Genomic DNA, 17512 nt, shown 5'->3' on the forward strand with positions numbered 1-17512 from the left:
CTCTTATTTCCTGAAAAAAAAATCATAATAAAAAATATATAATAATAATAACTAGAACTGCACTCAGTCGAGTGCCTACTTGCTTGTTGCACACAAGTATAAATGGCCTACTAGTGCGCAAGCAAGTACTGTTGACCTCTACAAACTGTCAAATCTCAGCTTCTCTGTGAAAGAATGTTTGAAATATTGAATTATTTGGTTTAGCTATTTGCTACGTACCTAGTTTTTGGAGGTATGGTAAGAGACGGCTTTCGATGGTGACGTATATGTCGATCAGTGCCGGGTGGATTAAAGGAAATGCCTCTTATGTTATATGTATATGTCATTTGTAAGTTGATTAGCGGTATACTGTGGTTACTTTGCGTCGCCGTTTGATGCGTATGTGCCGTGCCAGCATATGACGTCAGGGTATAACTGGTATAACTAGCTCTCAATGATGACGTAATAAAGATGTGGATTAAAGGACCCAATGCCAGGGTGTAATTGGTTTTCGATGGTGACGTAATGATATGTTTTAGTGTCGGGAGGATTAAAGGTATAATGCCCCTATGTATAATCTGACACCACTGCCATATCAAGCACAAACAAACTCATTACGTCATACGCTGGCACACGGCGCATACGCATCAAATGGCGACATGGACAAACACTATTACTTGCGCGCTCTGCTTGCGCAAGTAATAATAATAACATTTTGGAGTTAGCTGGTTTCTGCCCCACAGCAGAGTGAGATGTAAAATATGGTGTGAAATATAGATGAATAAGGATGTTGAGTACAACTGAGTACTTAAACTGACAATTGTTTATGTCTTATGGATAGTGGACTAATACTACTGTCAGTTTATAAAGCATTTATTGTTTTTTAGGGCCAAAGTACAGTTCTGATCTTCTGTTACACTGGCAGGGGTTCCCAAGCTGTGGTTCGTGCACCCCTTGTGGTGCGCGAACACCCTCTACTGGGTGCGTGACATGAAAAGGGTTTTATGGCGTTATTTAGCACAAATGGCAAAATCCGGTAAACCACTGTTGTAAGGAGATGTATAATCACTGTTGTAAAGAGATGTATAATCACTGTTGTAAGGAGATGTATAGAGCAGCTGCGGGACAGCAGCTGTATGTCTCTCAGTGCACTGAGTGCAGTGACATTATGTTATTATTTGTCATAATCATATTAAAAAATGTATAATTTTCGGCCAAATGCAACGAGACTTAGAATTGGTGGGTTTGTCAGCTAGGCCAGGAATGAGGTAACAGGGGGTGCACGGCCAAAGAAGTTTGGGGAGCGCTGTATTACAGTATGAATCATCGATTCTAGACCTCTCAGGTTGTCTAGGACAGGTCTGCTTTATGTTCTTTATATAGTGTACACAAATTCACAGCTCTACTACAACGCTCAGTTCTTTAAAATCAAGGATGAAGACCTTGGTGTCCCCTGCGGCCCCAATGCTTAAAAATAAATGAGTGAAAAGCCAATTGTGCTTTAAAAATGGTTGAAACCAGTATCAAAACACAATCTTCACACTAGTAATCTTGTTTTTGAAGTTCTCACAGATTCATCTGCATTCTACTCCTAACTACAGAATTCAACCTAGCTTTCAGAATGAGGTAAGCAGCCCATGTATTGTTCTGATTCTTCTGTTAGATGTCTCCTACCGATGATTGTGGCTTGCTTGCCACCTCTCACAACACTACCTCTTACAATTGGAATTCGGGTGGGCATTTATGTCTTAGGTGGGACCTTTTGTGTGCATTCCATAACAAAAAGAACAAGAACATGTCCTGGCATGTTTTCATCTTGTGAAGAAGGGAAATGTGAGAATGTGGTAAAAAACACAGAACATTACTCATATGTGAGTTAAGTCCACTTATGACTTCACACTTTGAACTGTCATGCCTGTATCAGCCGCTGACCTCAGGTGGATCGGTTGAAGATTAAATTTAAAAGACCGGGAGGTTGAGCAATGTCACACCAACAGTAGGTGGCATGAGTGAGTGACAGATACACACCATTGAATATTGAATTGTTGCATTTGAATGTCTGAAATTAATTTCTCCCTTACACAGGCCACAATCCTCAATGTGGTCCTGTGGACTTTTCTATTGTGGTCATATTCAATTCATCAGGGATTCAAGTTTAAAAGATGAATCAGTCTCTCGATGCAATGTAAGCAGAAAACAACATTATAACAAGTACAACAAAGACTTCAGAAGTCGTTGTCGTAATTGTATTAGTTATGAGTATGTTTCATCTATTAAACTAGATCTCTCCTTGTGGTTGGCAGTTTGGCACCTCCATAACTTTGTTGTGTTCTCCTCTCTCTCCCGCTTCACTGTGTGGTGCTTGAAATACAAAACCAGTGTCAAATCATTCTAAAAACGACAACAGATCAACAGAGTGTGCTCACTGTTATCCTCCGTGATTGGGAACGGGGTGTGTATTGAAGTTTACCCATGCCTCACAGTGTTAGTAATCCTCCTCATCTTCTCTTACGAGAAGTAAGAGTGGAGATGAAGGCACAGTTGAAAGTGAAATGTAGACCAATAAAGTGCCATGGTAAATGTAATGTGTGTTGGTTAAAGGGGGCCTCATAAAGATGACAGCACACATATATGCATTGGTTAGTGTGCTCAGCTTGACAAAGTCTGCCCTGCAGGCTAAACAAAGGGAAGGAAGGAAGCCAGGGGGGCTGCTGCTGGGGGGAGAATGCCTGGGTGTGTGGGGGGCTCTCCAGCTTGTGTCCTGCAGTCTCTCAAGTCTGTGGTTAGCTGTGTGTGACAGCTGGGCTAGCAGGCTCTGCATGCACCCATTCTCTCCCTCAAACACGCATGCACGCAAGCATGGCACACGCACAGGGACACAGGCACACGCACACGCACACGCACACACACACACACACACACACACACACACACACACACACACACACACACACACACACACACACACACACGTCAATTTCAATTGCACAAATGGCTTCTTTTTTTTAACCCTAACCTTAAAGTGTGGTGTTGTACCCCCAAAATAGCACAAGCTCACAATGTGTCAGGCAGTTTGTAGATCGTTGATTTTGTGTGCGTGACAGCATAATTATACAACTAGTATAAAATAACCATTTTTATTGTGAGGACCAGGACCATGGAACCCAATGTCTACATGTTCTTCTTAAATTCTGGACATTTAGCCACGCACGCAAGCATGCACGCACGCGCGCACGCGCACACACACACACACACACACACACACACACACACACACACACACACACACACACACACACACACACACACACACACACACACACACACACACACACACACACACTATTTACATTACACAGTGGCTGCCAACCTGGGAGGGCACTAAACTGTGATTGCAGCCGTTAACACTATTGTTGGGTGTTTCGTGTGTGTGTGTGTGTGTGTGTGTGTGTGTGTGTGTGTGTGTGTGTGTGTGTGTCGGTTTGTGTGTGTGTGTGTGTGTACACGCGCTAATGTGATTGCAGCCGTTAACACTATTGTTGGGTGTTTCGTGCTTGTGTGGGTGTGTGCGCGCACCCGCGCACATGCTTAATACACTTCTTTGCATACAGATCCATCTAATCTGGTCCAAAAGGATCTGTTTGTAACCATAGAAATATAGTGCCAGTATTTTGTGATTAAATTACTCAAGGTATAAAATTGATACATAAATATATGAATAAATAAAGGTACCGTAGACGTAATTGCTAGCCTGTTACATGACTCTCTTGTGTAGCAACTGTACTGTATGTTTGGCCCAGAAGGTGTAACCTGCAGTGTGGTCCTCAACAATGAGACGCCTGTTTGGCCAAATGGCACCTGCTTTGTTTGAGGAAGGCCTCCTGGCTGATGGCATGAGGCAGCTGATGAAGTGCAGAGCAAACACAGGCAAATGTTTAAGAATTTAAAGTCAATACTTTCCATCATAATCTGTAATTATTTATGTATCAATGACACACATACAAAAAAATGTTGCTTGTTGACCTTACGAATGACCTCTAATTGCCAACTGTTATTTTTCAGACAATCTGGGAACCCGTTCAGTTTAAAAAATCTTGAGAGGTTTATGTTTCAGGAAACAGGTGGGTTATTTTCAATTAGGTTGAAGTTTGAAATGAGAATGTAGCACGATGCACTATGGAATATTAACCTGTAAATGCCTATAAGTATCTTTTAAAGGACCACTTTTCAACTTATCTTAATGTCTTATTATATCTATCTATCTTACTTATATGGATCCTGTTGGATCTCTATAGTGACACGGTGTGGGTCTGTTTTTTTTGTCTCTGATTTATGTATTGTGAATCTGATTATTATGTTTAGTATCTTAAATAAGGTTTTGTTGTAAGTAGGATAGGCACTTATAAGCTCTTAGCTCTTCAGCCTATTCCCTTTGATCACCTTTATGTAACAGATTCTCTATGTTGATGTATAATTTGTACTTGATACTGTGAAGATAATCAACTAAAGATAGATAGATAGATCTTTATTTGTCATTGCAACATGTACAACGAAATTAAAAGTGCCAACCAATCAGTGCATCATATCACAAAACAACATATAGCTAAAACAAAACACACATGACTTCCTGTTATTGCACAACACCTATAGCACTATAGGAATGTATATTGCACAAACATGTCATTGTAGCTGTTATTGCACAACAAACCCTCATTGCATTTAAGACAGCAGAAAAACAAAACATGTGTCGCAGCAACAGATCATTTCTTAGCAGCATTGAGTGCTTGGTTAGCAGCATTGAGTGTTGGTATGCGGTCAGGTTTTCAGCTGGCTCAGGGAAGAGGACGACCCTCCCATGCATAGTCCACCATAGATAGGCGAATGAACTGTATCTGTCTGTGGGCAGGCATATGCTGTGCCTGTGTGAGTGTGTGCGGTTGTATGAGTTGAGGATTAGAGGTATAGGTATTTTTATTACGCTGTAATATTTGACTCACTGCTGTCGTTTAGCATCAGTGCAATTTGAAATGTATTTTTGAAATGCAATGTATTATTTTGTAATGTAATTGCGAACGCAGTGATTGCGATGCAGTGAGCACTTACTATGAGACCTAGCAGATCATGTCTGTGTGACGTGTCCATGTGTGTCCCCCCCCTTTGTGCCCATATATGGAGCTGAGTGATTTGTTTGTCATTGATGCAACACACTCCATATTTGGACGTATAGCTGCTTTGGGGACTCCTTATATGGTTATGGCTGAGTCATGGTGAATTGTTATTGCAATTTACGATCTGCGTTCGCTTCCCGCGTTTGCGCGTCTTACTCGTATAATGTATTATGTAATGTTTTAATTTATTTCTGGACTCTTGAGATCCAAAATTTAAAAAAAAATCAAGTGCAACTACCGCTGTGGGATAGAAGCTGTTACTGAATCTGTTGGTCCCTGACTTGATTGTACCGTCTGTCTGATTGCAACAGTTCACTAAACTAAACTAAACTAAACTAAACTAAACTAAACTAAAAGGTTGCCGCATCGGCCAGATTCCCGGAAAAGCTTGCCCCAGCGGCATTCTGCTGAGTGGGTGGAGTGGAGCTTCATTTCCATACACCAGCTGTCTAAAATCCCGGAAATTACGCAAAAGACAGCTTCCTTTGGCCGTGCATGGAAGTTCAAGTGTGCCCAGGCTGTATCTAATATTCTAACACAACAGCAGCTATAATGTTATGCGCTAAACTGCAAGGACGGACAGCAGCAAAGCCACGACAAAACAGTCATTGAACCACGAACAGAACGTCGCTAACAAACGCAAACAATTAACTGCCGCGAGGTTGTGACACACAAACACCTACACGTTACTAAATAATAATAATAATAATAATAATATGGGGGGGGGGGGGGGGGGGGGGGGGAGAGACAGCGCTTCTTTCACCTGACAAATATCACTATGTGATCATTTCTTGTTTTAAACTATCTTGGATCATGAACATTAGTGAGGATCAATATTATATGAAGGTATAGGTTGAAAAGTGGTGAAGTGGTCCTTTTCCTTTGTGTTTTTTGTATATTTGACCAATATTCATCAGAAAATGAACTTTTTAAAATGTATTTTGTAAATGTGGAGGGAAATGTGTGTTTGTATTGTGTTTTTATTTTGTGGCTTGGTTTTAGATGTAAAATCTACAAGACTGAATAACAATATGCTGCTATCTAATATTGCTAAAACATTGATTTTATTTTGTATACAGCCATGGCTGAGCATAGAGGCCAACTGTACAGTAGGCTACAGTCCACACCTGCCACCAAGTGACAATTAAGTAGAAGACAAAACATTATAAGCCTGTAAAGTATTGTTGTGAATATTTTAGCAACAAACAAAAACATATATAGTCAAATGTTTATTATTATTATTATTATTATTATTATTTACAATATCATACTATAGCCTACACAGAGCTAGCCGTCTATATAAGGCTCTGAGCCTACACATTATACACATAATTATCTCTCTTGCAGAAAACGCAGAGCTTTCATGGACAAGACATCACCATGAAAAGTTCCTTACATGTTTTATCATCGGCGCAATAATGGCGTTCTGTCATTTGAAAATGAAACTGAAGTAAATAAAACAAAGGTTTATTTTATTGTTTGATATGAACGACCACAGATATTCGGAGCATATCATGAACTGTAGTGCCACTGCCTACCGCATGACCGCAACAGCCCGAGAACCACAACATCTATGTTATGTCACGTGACTGACTACCCTAATCCCTAGGAAGCGTATTGAACAAAATATCGCACCGTGTGTATCGTCGGATCACTCATTGAACCACAGGTTGGTATTAAAACGCTTATTTGTATACGGTAGTTCTGTTTGTCAAAAATATGACCGAATGCCTGGTGAAAAATGTTAGTCAACGTGATGATTTCCAACGTGAAAGAACGGCGCCTGTCTGTTGAAAAGTTAATAGACATTTCAGATGTTGTGGAGTTTGACAGCTAGCAGGTGGAGCAGTCCTATTGAATGGCATGTTCTATTGTGACAGTAAGTGATGGCCTTGCACATCAGAGCACATGGGTTTCAATGGGACCTTTACAATGTAGCCCCAGTCATAGAAGCATGACACCAAACTGCTGTCTTCATGACCATGGTGACATTATTTTGGCTTGCACTGTGCACATTAATGACATTATTTTGATGACATGTTTTTGCTTGTACATATGGCACAGCTAGTTTTGTGGTAAACAGAAACCGGTTTAACGTAAATCGAGACACATCATGGATTATTAACTTCTTACCAACATCATCAAGGTATATCTTTTTTATTTGTCCTCATGGGCCATTACTTTTTCTTAGTTATTGCTGACATTTGAACGTTAAATTGAATATTGTTGATTTACAGTGTGAAAGTCATAAATGGCATATGGCATATGCTGTTTTATAGCTGGTGGTATTATTAATGATTTGAATGTCTACCCACTGAATGGACGAATGCTAGTTACAACAGGAATCATGAAAATGTTAATAAAGGGAAGGCAAAGTAAAAAATGAATCAAAATATAGTCTGGTCTCTTATGATTACATTTACATTTTACACATATTAATCAAGTCAATGTGAGATAAATGTGTTCACATAACGTCACGTTTATTCAGGACCCAGTTTATTTACTATATCAATGGAAAATAATGGACTATAAACATTGTGCCTAAGATATTGTTTTTTTCAAATGATCTTGTGTTCAATAGTTTGCTTTAAATTATTTTAGACAGAGAGCATACTGAAGACAGGTGGATTTGTACATAGGTGGAATCAAACTGGGTCTGTGATTATGTGATCTAGGGGGCACTACATTTATTTTTGACCTATAGTGCCTAAGATATTGTCTAGGGTCTACTAGTTGTCAGATCTATTTTCCTTTTGAGGAAATATAACTGTAGTCACTGTGCATATCTAGATATCCTGTAGATTGGAGATCCTGAAATTCTTGCATCGGCATATCGAGCAGACAGATAGTTCAAACCCGGACATAGCTGTGACCTTTGTTGTTGACATTATCACTGTGTAAACTGTGATCACTGGTAACCCAGATGTTACGCTGTCATTTGAAAAGCCCCTTACCGTAACGGATGAGCTGTTATTTGAAAAGCCCCTTACTGTAATCCATCAGCTGACCCTTACCGTAATTGCAATCGATAAGCTGTTATTTAAAAAGCCCCGCCTCTTACTACAAATGATCAAAATTTAGTTTTCAAATTCCATTTATATGGCAAATATAAGATTGTCCTTTAACCCATTAAAACTGTGTCTTTTCAGATTTTAGCGTTGGCTATTAAAGGACCACTTCATCACTTTTCAACCTATCTTCAAATAATAGGTCCTCACTAATAATAATCATGATAAAATGGCACAATTCTTTTCTACTCAGTCTGTGTCTCATAGGAGGGCTGTGGGCAGTTCAGAAACCTGTCCACCAGTGACATGCAGTGACAGGCAGATTTCTTTTATACAATTTTCTTTTACAAAAATGTTTTGATTTGTATTATCGTGAGAACGATGGCTTCCATTTTCGCATTGCAACTTTTCAGGACTAGAAAGCCTGCAGTTTCTATTAGCTTGGATTCCCCATAAATGATGTCACTGGTGGACGGGTTTCTGAACTGCCCACAGTCCTATGAACACAGACACAGTAGAAAATAATTGTGTCATTTTATCATGATTATTAGTGAGCACCTAGTATATGAAGATAGGTTGAAAAGTGGTCCATTAAAAATTGCAGATATATAAGCTCAGTGCGTTGCAAGCTTGTACATCTGCTATTTTTGAAAAATCTGGAAAGTTGTGAAAGTGGACAAATGTTGAATAGTTTTGACATTTTTAACTCAAATCTTCTCTTCTTCTGGGGTTCAATGGCACAAAACATTTTCGTGTGTGTGTGTGTGTGTGTGTGTGTGTGTGTGTGTGTGTGTGAAAAGTTGGAGAATTGATTTAGAAGGCATTTGTCAGGTCTTACTGGGTTAATTATGTACTTTAATTTAGCGCACATAAGATTAACTTGATAACAATTTCTATAATGATTGGTATATTTGTTGGAACAAAGTGTAGACAGTAAGCATAACTCCAGCTGATGGTGTGTAGAGAGAGATGGCGTACTGATTTACTATGTTCCTATCTCAAATCCAGACATTGATCTTCGGTCAGTCCAGAAACATAGATAAGTTGCCTGTAATGCTGTTCCTATAACATTCCCAGCAGTCTATTGTCTGCTTGCGTTTGGACACTCATTAAGCAAAGTGTAATTTACTTTGATTTTATTCTTAATAGCCAGAAATAATTACACTAAACGGAAGGAGGACAGAATCTATACTAAGTAAGTCTAGCTTAGTTTTAAATAATCACACAGTCTATATAGAAACCGATGAAAGGTGCTATTTGGAGGGTGTTCAATTGCAATGCGTGTTACCAATAAATAAAACGTCAGGTCAGTGTAGTTTAATGTGTGCACTATAGCAGCAACATTGGATTGACTCACAGAATTGTTGGACTTGGACTTTATTATGTTCCATTCATTTTTAGATAGCATGTTTTCTCCTATATACTGTAACAACAACTAAACAACTAAAGCTAAAATGGAGGCTGTGCACACTGAGTGTTTAGATCTCTTTATTCCAGCCTGTAAACGGTCATAACCACTTTTAAAAGAAAACCCCTAATGTCTGTGCAGTGGTATGAGCGTAGGTAAAACATTGCATAAGCATGTTTTTGCGAACACTTACTATGAGACCTAGCAGATCATGTCTGTCTGTGTGTCTGTCTGTGTGTCTGTCCCGCTATACGTCCAAATATGGAGTGTGTTGCATCAGCAATCACTCAGCTCCATATATGGGCACAAAAGGGGCCAGGTCCACATATACAGTAACAGACAGACAGACAGACATGATCTGCAGGGTCTCAGCTGCGTTCGCTTCCCGCGTTTGCGCGTCTTACTGGTACTGTAATCGGATACAAAATTATTTCATTTGAGAAACTGTATATCTCATATTGACACAGTAATTGTTGTTTTAAACATAGCAACAACCATTGTTTATTCCTCCATGGAGAGTAGGGCCTTCTATGCTTTCTGTATATAAGACAAAATTTAATTTGATTCCATTTGTTATCCATTTGTTTGTATTTAAAAATGTCATACATGGTTTGAACTTTAATTCATTGTTATTTCCTTATAGGAGGAGCTAAGCTCATCTGAGTATGTGGCATATTGTGAGGTTGTCTCTGCTTTTGGCCTCTCTGTGTGCCCACATGTCCCATGGCAAGGAGAAGCAGGAGGGACAGAAAATGGGCCATGTTTCAGTAGTCATAGTCGGAGGAACTGGTGACTTGGCAAAGAAGTACCTGTGGCGGGGCTTCTTCCAGCTATACACCAAACAAATTACTAGTGGGTACACTTTCTCCTTCTATGGCGGAGGACTGTCACCTGGGGATAAAGGCACACCAACTTTCTTTGAGATTCTGAAGGCTGTGCCCTGCTCAAAGGAATTGTCCCTGCAGCGCTGTGCCCTGTTGAAAGAGCAGTTCCTGCGTCTAGCACGGTACCAGCAGCTGAAGACCATAGACGACTACCAGGCTCTGTGTAACGATATGAAACAACAACTGCAGCAAGAGGGCATGGTGGAGGCCGGGAGGCTCTTCTACCTATCAGTACCTGCCTTTTCATATGCAGACATTGCCGATAAGATCAACAATAGCTGCAGACCGCCCAATGGGGCGTGGCTGAGGGTAGTGCTAGAGAAACCTTTTGGCCACGATCTCACCAGTGCACAAATACTAGCAACTCAACTTGGGACCTCCCTGACGGATAAGGAGATGTACAGAATCGACCACTACTTGGGGAAGCAGGTAATGAAACCCAACATCTCTCTACACTTGGCATACAGTGGTTTTAAACATGGGGACGACCAGGGGTCTTTGAGGGGGTTTCAGAGGGTCCCCAGTGAAATTTGTTAACATAGCATCACAATGTGTTTAACCACTTTAACCAAATTGGCACAAACAACTTTTCAAGGTTCAAGGTTCAAGTTTATTTAGTGTCCCCGAAGGGCAAATTGGGTTGCAGCATAGACAGTACATTAAACAATGAATGAAACAGTACAAACAAACAAACAGTTCACATAGCGGATACCAGAGTACAAAGGTGCACACAACCATTAAAGTGCAGGCGTTTAAAGTGCTATGCGATAGGTCATAAAAGTGTGTGTGCATAGACATAGGCACGAGATAATACAGTAAAAAGTGAAAGTGCTCATCATAAGGTTATATCCTCGATCTACCCACAGCAGCATTCAGTGTGTGAATAGAGACCGGGACAAAGGAATGTTTGTGCCTGTTTTTTGTGGCACATGGGGCTCGCAAGCGAAGGCCGGATGGGAGAAGGATGTACTCTCCGTATAGTGGGTGAGCAGCATCAGATCGGATACACAGGGCTTTGTTAAGTACCTGTTTCTTAAAGATCTGGTCTAGGCCGTTCATTTGTGAGCCAATGATTTTAGAGGCCACTTTTACAATTCTCCCTAGGGATTTTTTGTCTCTGATGCAGAGATTACCATACCAACAGATAATGGAGAAAGAAATGATGGACTCGATGTAGGCACTGTAAAACTGTTTAATCAGATTCTTGTCGACATTGAACTTCAACTTCAACTTTCAAGGGTCTGTCATCAGAATAACCACACCAGGGGCTACATGTGGCCCTCAGGGGGCACACTGTTTCTCTGATCTGCACCTGACCAAACTTGGCACAAACACTGTTCAGGAGTCTGCCATGAAAATAGTCATACAAACATATGGGGCACTACAGCAGTGTTTATCACTTCAACAGGCCGTTGAATAAACAGGAAATAAATTGATCCAATTAACAAACCACAGATTCTTTGAGAAATGGTTGGCATTTGGCAATACATTGTGAATCGCAGTGAGTGCGCTTAACCGGACCATCGGTATGGTCCTTTAACAACTTAGTAAAGCATTTAATTGAATAATACATTTCCTGTTTTTTATTAAAAGGTTGTTTCAAAGATACTACAGTTCAGAAAAGAGAATAATAAGTTTCTCAGTCCCATCTGGAACAAGCACCATATTGACAGAGTGGAGATTGTTTTGAAAGAGACCCTGGATGCTAAAGGTGATGGTCAGAATTTTGCACATTCTGTAAAATATTTGATATACTGTCTTTAATCATTTATCACTTCATTATAATTTTGCTCACTTGTCCTCCTCACTTGTCCCCAAAGGACGCATTCCATTCTATGACCAGTATGGAGTGATCAGAGATGTGCTACAGAATCACCTGACTGAGGTCATGTCTCTGTTGACCATGAAGCTGCCAGAGAATCTTAGCAACGCTAAAGAAGTTCTCCGGAACAAGCTGAAGATGTTCAGTGTCTTGCAGCCCTTGGGAAAGAACCGGGCTGTTATAGGCCAGTACCAAGCCTACAACAAAGAGGTGCAGAAGGAGCTGAATAAGACAAAGGATTACTTTAGTTACACTCCAACCTTTGCTGGTAAGTGTTAATGGGCTTCTTATTTATTTAAAATTTCTCAAATTCTACTACGGTAGTTTTTCCATTTTGCCACACTGCGAATCTTAAATGTATTCTGACCCACTGACTATTTATACACTATACTGTGCAGAAGTTAAGCATGCTTTATTCCCTTGTTTCAGCTGTTATGGTACACATCGACATGGCACAGTATGAAGGAGTACCAATCATTGTGACATCAGGGAAGATGTTAGATGAGCGGGTGGGGTATGCACGCATTGTCTTCAAGAATGACATTTTTTGTGTGCAAAACCAAAACAGTATGCACTGCAAGCCCAAACAGCTAATTTTTCACTTTGGCCATGGCAGCCTTCAATATCCAGCCATTCTTGTCTCAAAGAATCTATTTAAGCCATCTCTAAAGGACAGTGAGTGGAAGAACGTGACGGAGCATAAAAATTTCAGTGTTCTAGGCTTGCCAATTTCTGACTATTACATACTAGCTCCAAAAGAGCAGAGGGAAGCTTATGCAGAGCTCATCGCACAGATCTTCCAGGGACGAAAAGATAGCTTCATCAGTGCAGAGAACCTCCTGGCCTCCTGGGGCTTATGGTCGCCCTTGCTAAACAGCCTGGCCAACATTTTCCCTCGCATCTACCCTGGGGGTGACGACAATGGCAGCCTGTTGGACTTCTACGTGAGAGCAAAGGAGATTAGCTTTGCCAGCGAGGCTGTAGTAATGAGCACCCCGGACCAGATGGGTGGTATGGCAACAGACAGCTTCCAGGTGATGCAAGGTAAATATCGCAGCAACAACATGGTGTCTGCCTGGGCCGAGGAGCTCATCCAGAGGTTAGCCGCAGACCTCCAGGTGGCAGCGGAGGCAGCAGTGAGCGAGGGGGGCACGTTCCACCTCGCCCTGTCGGGAGGCTCCTCTCCCCTCGCCCTGTTCCACAGGTTGAGCCAGCATCATTACTCCTTCCCCTGGAAGAATACCCATGTGTGGCTGGTGGATGAGCGCTGTGTTCCCCTGACAGAGTCAGAGTCCAACTTCCATAACCTACATGAACATCTGTTGCAACACATCAGGATTCCCTATTACAACATCCACCCCATGCCTGTGCAGCTCCACCAGCGTCTGTGTGTGGAGGAAGATGGTGGGGCACTGCTCTACGAGAGAGAGATCACCCAGTTAGTTAACAGCTCCAGCTTCCACTTTGTGCTCTTGGGCGTCGGCTACGATTATCACACAGCCTCTCTGTTCCCTGGTGGTAAACTAGATGGCCATGGGGACCGTCTGGTGGCGCTCACCGAGAGCCCTGTTAAACCTCACCAACGCATGAGCCTGACTTTTAGGGCCATTAACCGAGCTCGTAAAGTCGCCGTGCTAGTGATGGGCAAAGGAAAGCATGAACTTGTCACCCAATTGAGCCGCGTAAAGGACGACCTTAACAAATGGCCGGTTACCGGGGTGCAGCCAGAAAACGGCAGGCTTGTTTGGTACATAGACTATGATGCACTTTTAGGGTAGGAACTGCACATCAGACTTTTAAAATTATTTTACTTACGGGCTGAATTTTGACCAAGAATGTATTCACGAATCAGAGCTCTTTGTCTCTGAACATTGCAGGGAAAGATTTTTCTTCCACCGGTTTGAATGTGTTTGTGTGCGAATGAGCAAGTGAAAGACACTGCCGGGGCAAATAACATCAGCAAATATTATTGTATGATTATATGGAAAATCTTTTACTGTACTTGGCTGCTTTACGAGTGGTGTTTATATAGGACATTAGTGAGTGCAAGAAGGATTAGATAATTCAAGGGGCATTATTTGAGTACTTTTGGTACTCTTTACAACTTAAATGGCAATTGAAATATGTATTGCTGATGCAATAGATTACCCCAACATTTTCAAATGCTATTGGTGTTGACAACAACTCCCTGTAGAATCTATGAAAAAACTAAAACACAACAAAACATCAAAACGTGTGCTACGGTGTTCTGATACCACTATGATAATTGTATCTGCAGTATCATTTTCAAACACTATAAACCATATCCATGATCCATTATTAAATACTACGAAAGGGAAATTATGCTGTCCAAGCAATCTTATCAAATATCACCACTGTGTTGTGAAAATGTGAGGAATTGTAATGCAATATTAGGCTACTCTGTGACATGTTGCCTATTTGTGTGTGTGTGTGTGTGTGTGTGTGTGAGAGAGAGACTGTGTACTGTGACTGTAGAAATGCAAGGGGAATTTGCTGATTAACCAATGATCTCAGGTGAATAGAAAAAAAATAGAATCAAAATTTGCTATGTAATCAAAATTGCTAGATTTGATAATTTATACTGTAGTAATTAGTAAAGCACTAAATTCACATTTTTTGTATCAATGAGGAAAAATGGGCTAATTACAATGTGTCCTTTGTTTAATTCACCACCAAGTAGAATTACAACATACATAATAATTAAGTGATTTGACAATTAAGTGATTTGAGTGCCTTGTCAGCATACAGCTGAAATGTGTGAAATATTACCTGTTGTGCTGCAGTAAATTTGCAACCCATACAGGTTAATTTATTTTATTTTGTTTTACTTTTAACATAGGTAGACATCGTGCCCTACCAAAATGTCTTCATAGAAAATAAATGAAATATTGAAAGAATGAATGTTCAGTTAATTTCTTAAAGACTAATATGTATTATGTATACATTCCAGGGCCAGCCCAAGTCTTTGTGAAGTTGAGACAATGGTGTGGTAATATAATTTACAATTTATTGTATTTTATTTCATGCTTACTTGGGGGCCCCCTGGTGGGGGACCCTAGTTGTCTGCAGGGTATAATCTCTCAAACCAGACACCTATTCTACAATCTTCAAATGCTATAATATACTGTTTCCTAAACTGTGATTTGGGACCGTTTTTGGGTCGCGGACTCATTTTTATGGTATATGTATCCTTTTGTATGACGGATCACAGAAGCATGTGAAATTGAAAATGGTGTGAGTCAACAGTCTCGAGAGACTAGCAGGGCCTATAACCATCCACTTAGTTGGCTCATGCCTCGGGCTGGCCCTGATCATTTTGTTTCTCTGTTTGTAAATCTCATCTGGAAGTCCTGATAAATGTTCTATACATATCGTTGCTGTTGGACAGAAACCTTGTATCAACATATTTAAACTTTATGGTTTACTTTTGGTCAATTAATAGACTACTTTGTCGCTCCAATCTTAAGCTTACAACATGTTGCAATCTTGTGAAGCAACTTGTGCAATTGTACATTGGCTATTTATTTAAAAGGGCTTGTAACTAAATAACTACATCAGATCCATTGGAACACAGGTTTATTTCCTGAAAGATTACGGTTTTGGACATAAAGGTTTCCTCCCGACAGTGACGATTGATATACAAAATGTGTTTGCTGTTCATGTTGTGCTGTTCAGTGCCAGTGAGCAGTGAGGTCCACTTCTGGTGACGTCACAGACTAGACTAGATTTGGTTCCCTTTGTTCTTGTTCGTCATCAATATGACCTATTGATAATGCCTTTCTCTTGTGACCAAACACCACTTTCAGGACTGTACAGATTTCACATGTATTTTCTTTTTTTTTCTTTTTGATGGATCTCTGAAAGTACATCATTTTGTAGGCTCCGTCTGGAAATCTTTCTTCCGTGAACTAATGATAAAACACCAGCACCAACAACCATTAGCCTACTGTGTTCTGTGATACTGGCATGCTAAATGTTCAGTAGAAGATGACCTCATGAACCCTAGCATCTTTTTTCTGGGCATAATAGGCAAACATTTGGCAAAAATAGGTAATCGTTCTGTTCTGTTCTGTTAACCCATTAAAACCGGAAACGTGTCTGTCATTTTATAAGGCATAATTTTATAGAATCATCTTCAGGTCTTTAAATGGCTTAAGAATAATACAGGTACTTTCCCTTTAGTAATCACAGAGTTTAGAGTTACTAGCTGCTGGTGGTGTTGAAAACGCATGAAACATTCATGTGTGTAAGGATTGAGTGTCAGCCTAAAATAGCAGATATACTGTATACAAGCACACACCATGATCTTTGAAAAATCTTGAAATATCTAGGTTTAGAAGGCATTTGAATCAGCCTCAGGTCTTAATGGTTTTTAATACAGGTACTTTCCCTTTGGTAATCACAGAGTTTAGAGTTACTAGCTGCTTGTGGTGTTGAAAACACATGAAACATTCATGTGTTTGAGTATTGAGTGTCAGCTTAGGACAGCTGGAATGCTTTTACCGCTCATTGTTTCCTGTGAAGCTGAGCCATGCAGGCAGCCTTTTGGATATCCAGACTCCTCCTTTCACCATGAAGAAAGCTGAGAAGACACCCCACACTGATGTTAGTCCACTGAACGGAGGGGAATGATGCCACACCGCACAGATCAGAAATTTATATTTTATATTTTTATTTAATAACATGAAACTCTGTCATCCATATTTTAGACATGTTGTAGGTGAAAATGTCAGAAATCATCAACAAAGGGGGTTTATTTATTCATTCAAAATTTGTGGAAATAGCAGATATACAAGCTCACAACATTTGAGACGTGTTGTGAGCTTGTAGATCGGCTATTTTCCCTATATTTCATACAACACTATATTGGGCTTAAGTGGTTAAAATGTTACTGCAATTCGTGAGTAGCTTACTTCACCACTATTTTTACACCTGTACACTTGTGATGTGGCAATACAGCGAAAGTTGAAATATTTCCAGTTTACCTGTACTGAGGACACAGGCCACTGTAAGAAAAAGGGACATGTAGTATAGATCTGGGGTCGTTTTGGCCTGTGAATAGATATAAAGTCCTTAGTTTCTCTATTGAGGTCAGAATTATTTTACTGCAAAATATATATTTAGGGTCCTGACTGAAAATGGGACATGTGTGTATTGATGTTGATCTTACACATGCTGCCGCTGTCAGAGTCAAGATGATGGTACACAACCCCTGACCACAT

General features: G+C 40.4%; 1 protein-coding gene across 3 annotated transcripts; it reads left to right on the forward strand.

The window, feature by feature from the left end:
• Positions 1 to 6758: 6758 nt before the first annotated feature.
• On the forward strand, positions 6759 to 15819 carry h6pd (hexose-6-phosphate dehydrogenase (glucose 1-dehydrogenase)). 3 transcript variants are annotated; one of them, XM_080779401.1, is made up of 5 exons: positions 6759 to 6816; positions 10207 to 10876; positions 12041 to 12158; positions 12268 to 12537; positions 12699 to 15819. In XM_080779401.1, exons 2-5 carry the CDS (start codon positions 10229 to 10231, stop codon positions 14045 to 14047), a joined length of 2385 nt encoding a protein of 794 aa, XP_080635527.1. In that variant the 5' UTR covers positions 6759 to 6816; positions 10207 to 10228; the 3' UTR covers positions 14048 to 15819. The 3 variants fall into 3 exon arrangements, with proteins under 3 accessions (XP_080635527.1, XP_080635528.1, XP_080635529.1); XM_080779402.1 differs by having other exon boundaries at positions 6799 to 7293; XM_080779403.1 differs by lacking the exon at positions 6759 to 6816 and adding an exon at positions 8791 to 9350.
• The last annotated feature ends 1693 nt before the right edge of the window (positions 15820 to 17512 follow it).

The sequence above is a fragment of the Protomyctophum bolini genome (assembly GCF_963924005.1).
Source record: "Protomyctophum bolini genome assembly, chromosome: 2".
Lineage (NCBI taxonomy): Eukaryota > Metazoa > Chordata > Actinopteri > Myctophiformes > Myctophidae > Protomyctophum > Protomyctophum bolini.

What these genes read in the sequence shown, in the direction of transcription:
- h6pd (XM_080779401.1), top strand. Translation starts at nt 10,229, where the DNA reads ATGTGGCATATTGTGAGGTTGTCTCTGCTTTTGGCCTCTCTGTGTGCC. An exon ending in ACCACTACTTGGGGAAGCAG is followed by an intron (nt 10,877 to 12,040) that starts GTAATGAAACCC and finishes TTTTATTAAAAG; the next exon opens with GTTGTTTCAAAGATACTACA. An exon ending in AGAGACCCTGGATGCTAAAG is followed by an intron (nt 12,159 to 12,267) that starts GTGATGGTCAGA and finishes TTGTCCCCAAAG; the next exon opens with GACGCATTCCATTCTATGAC.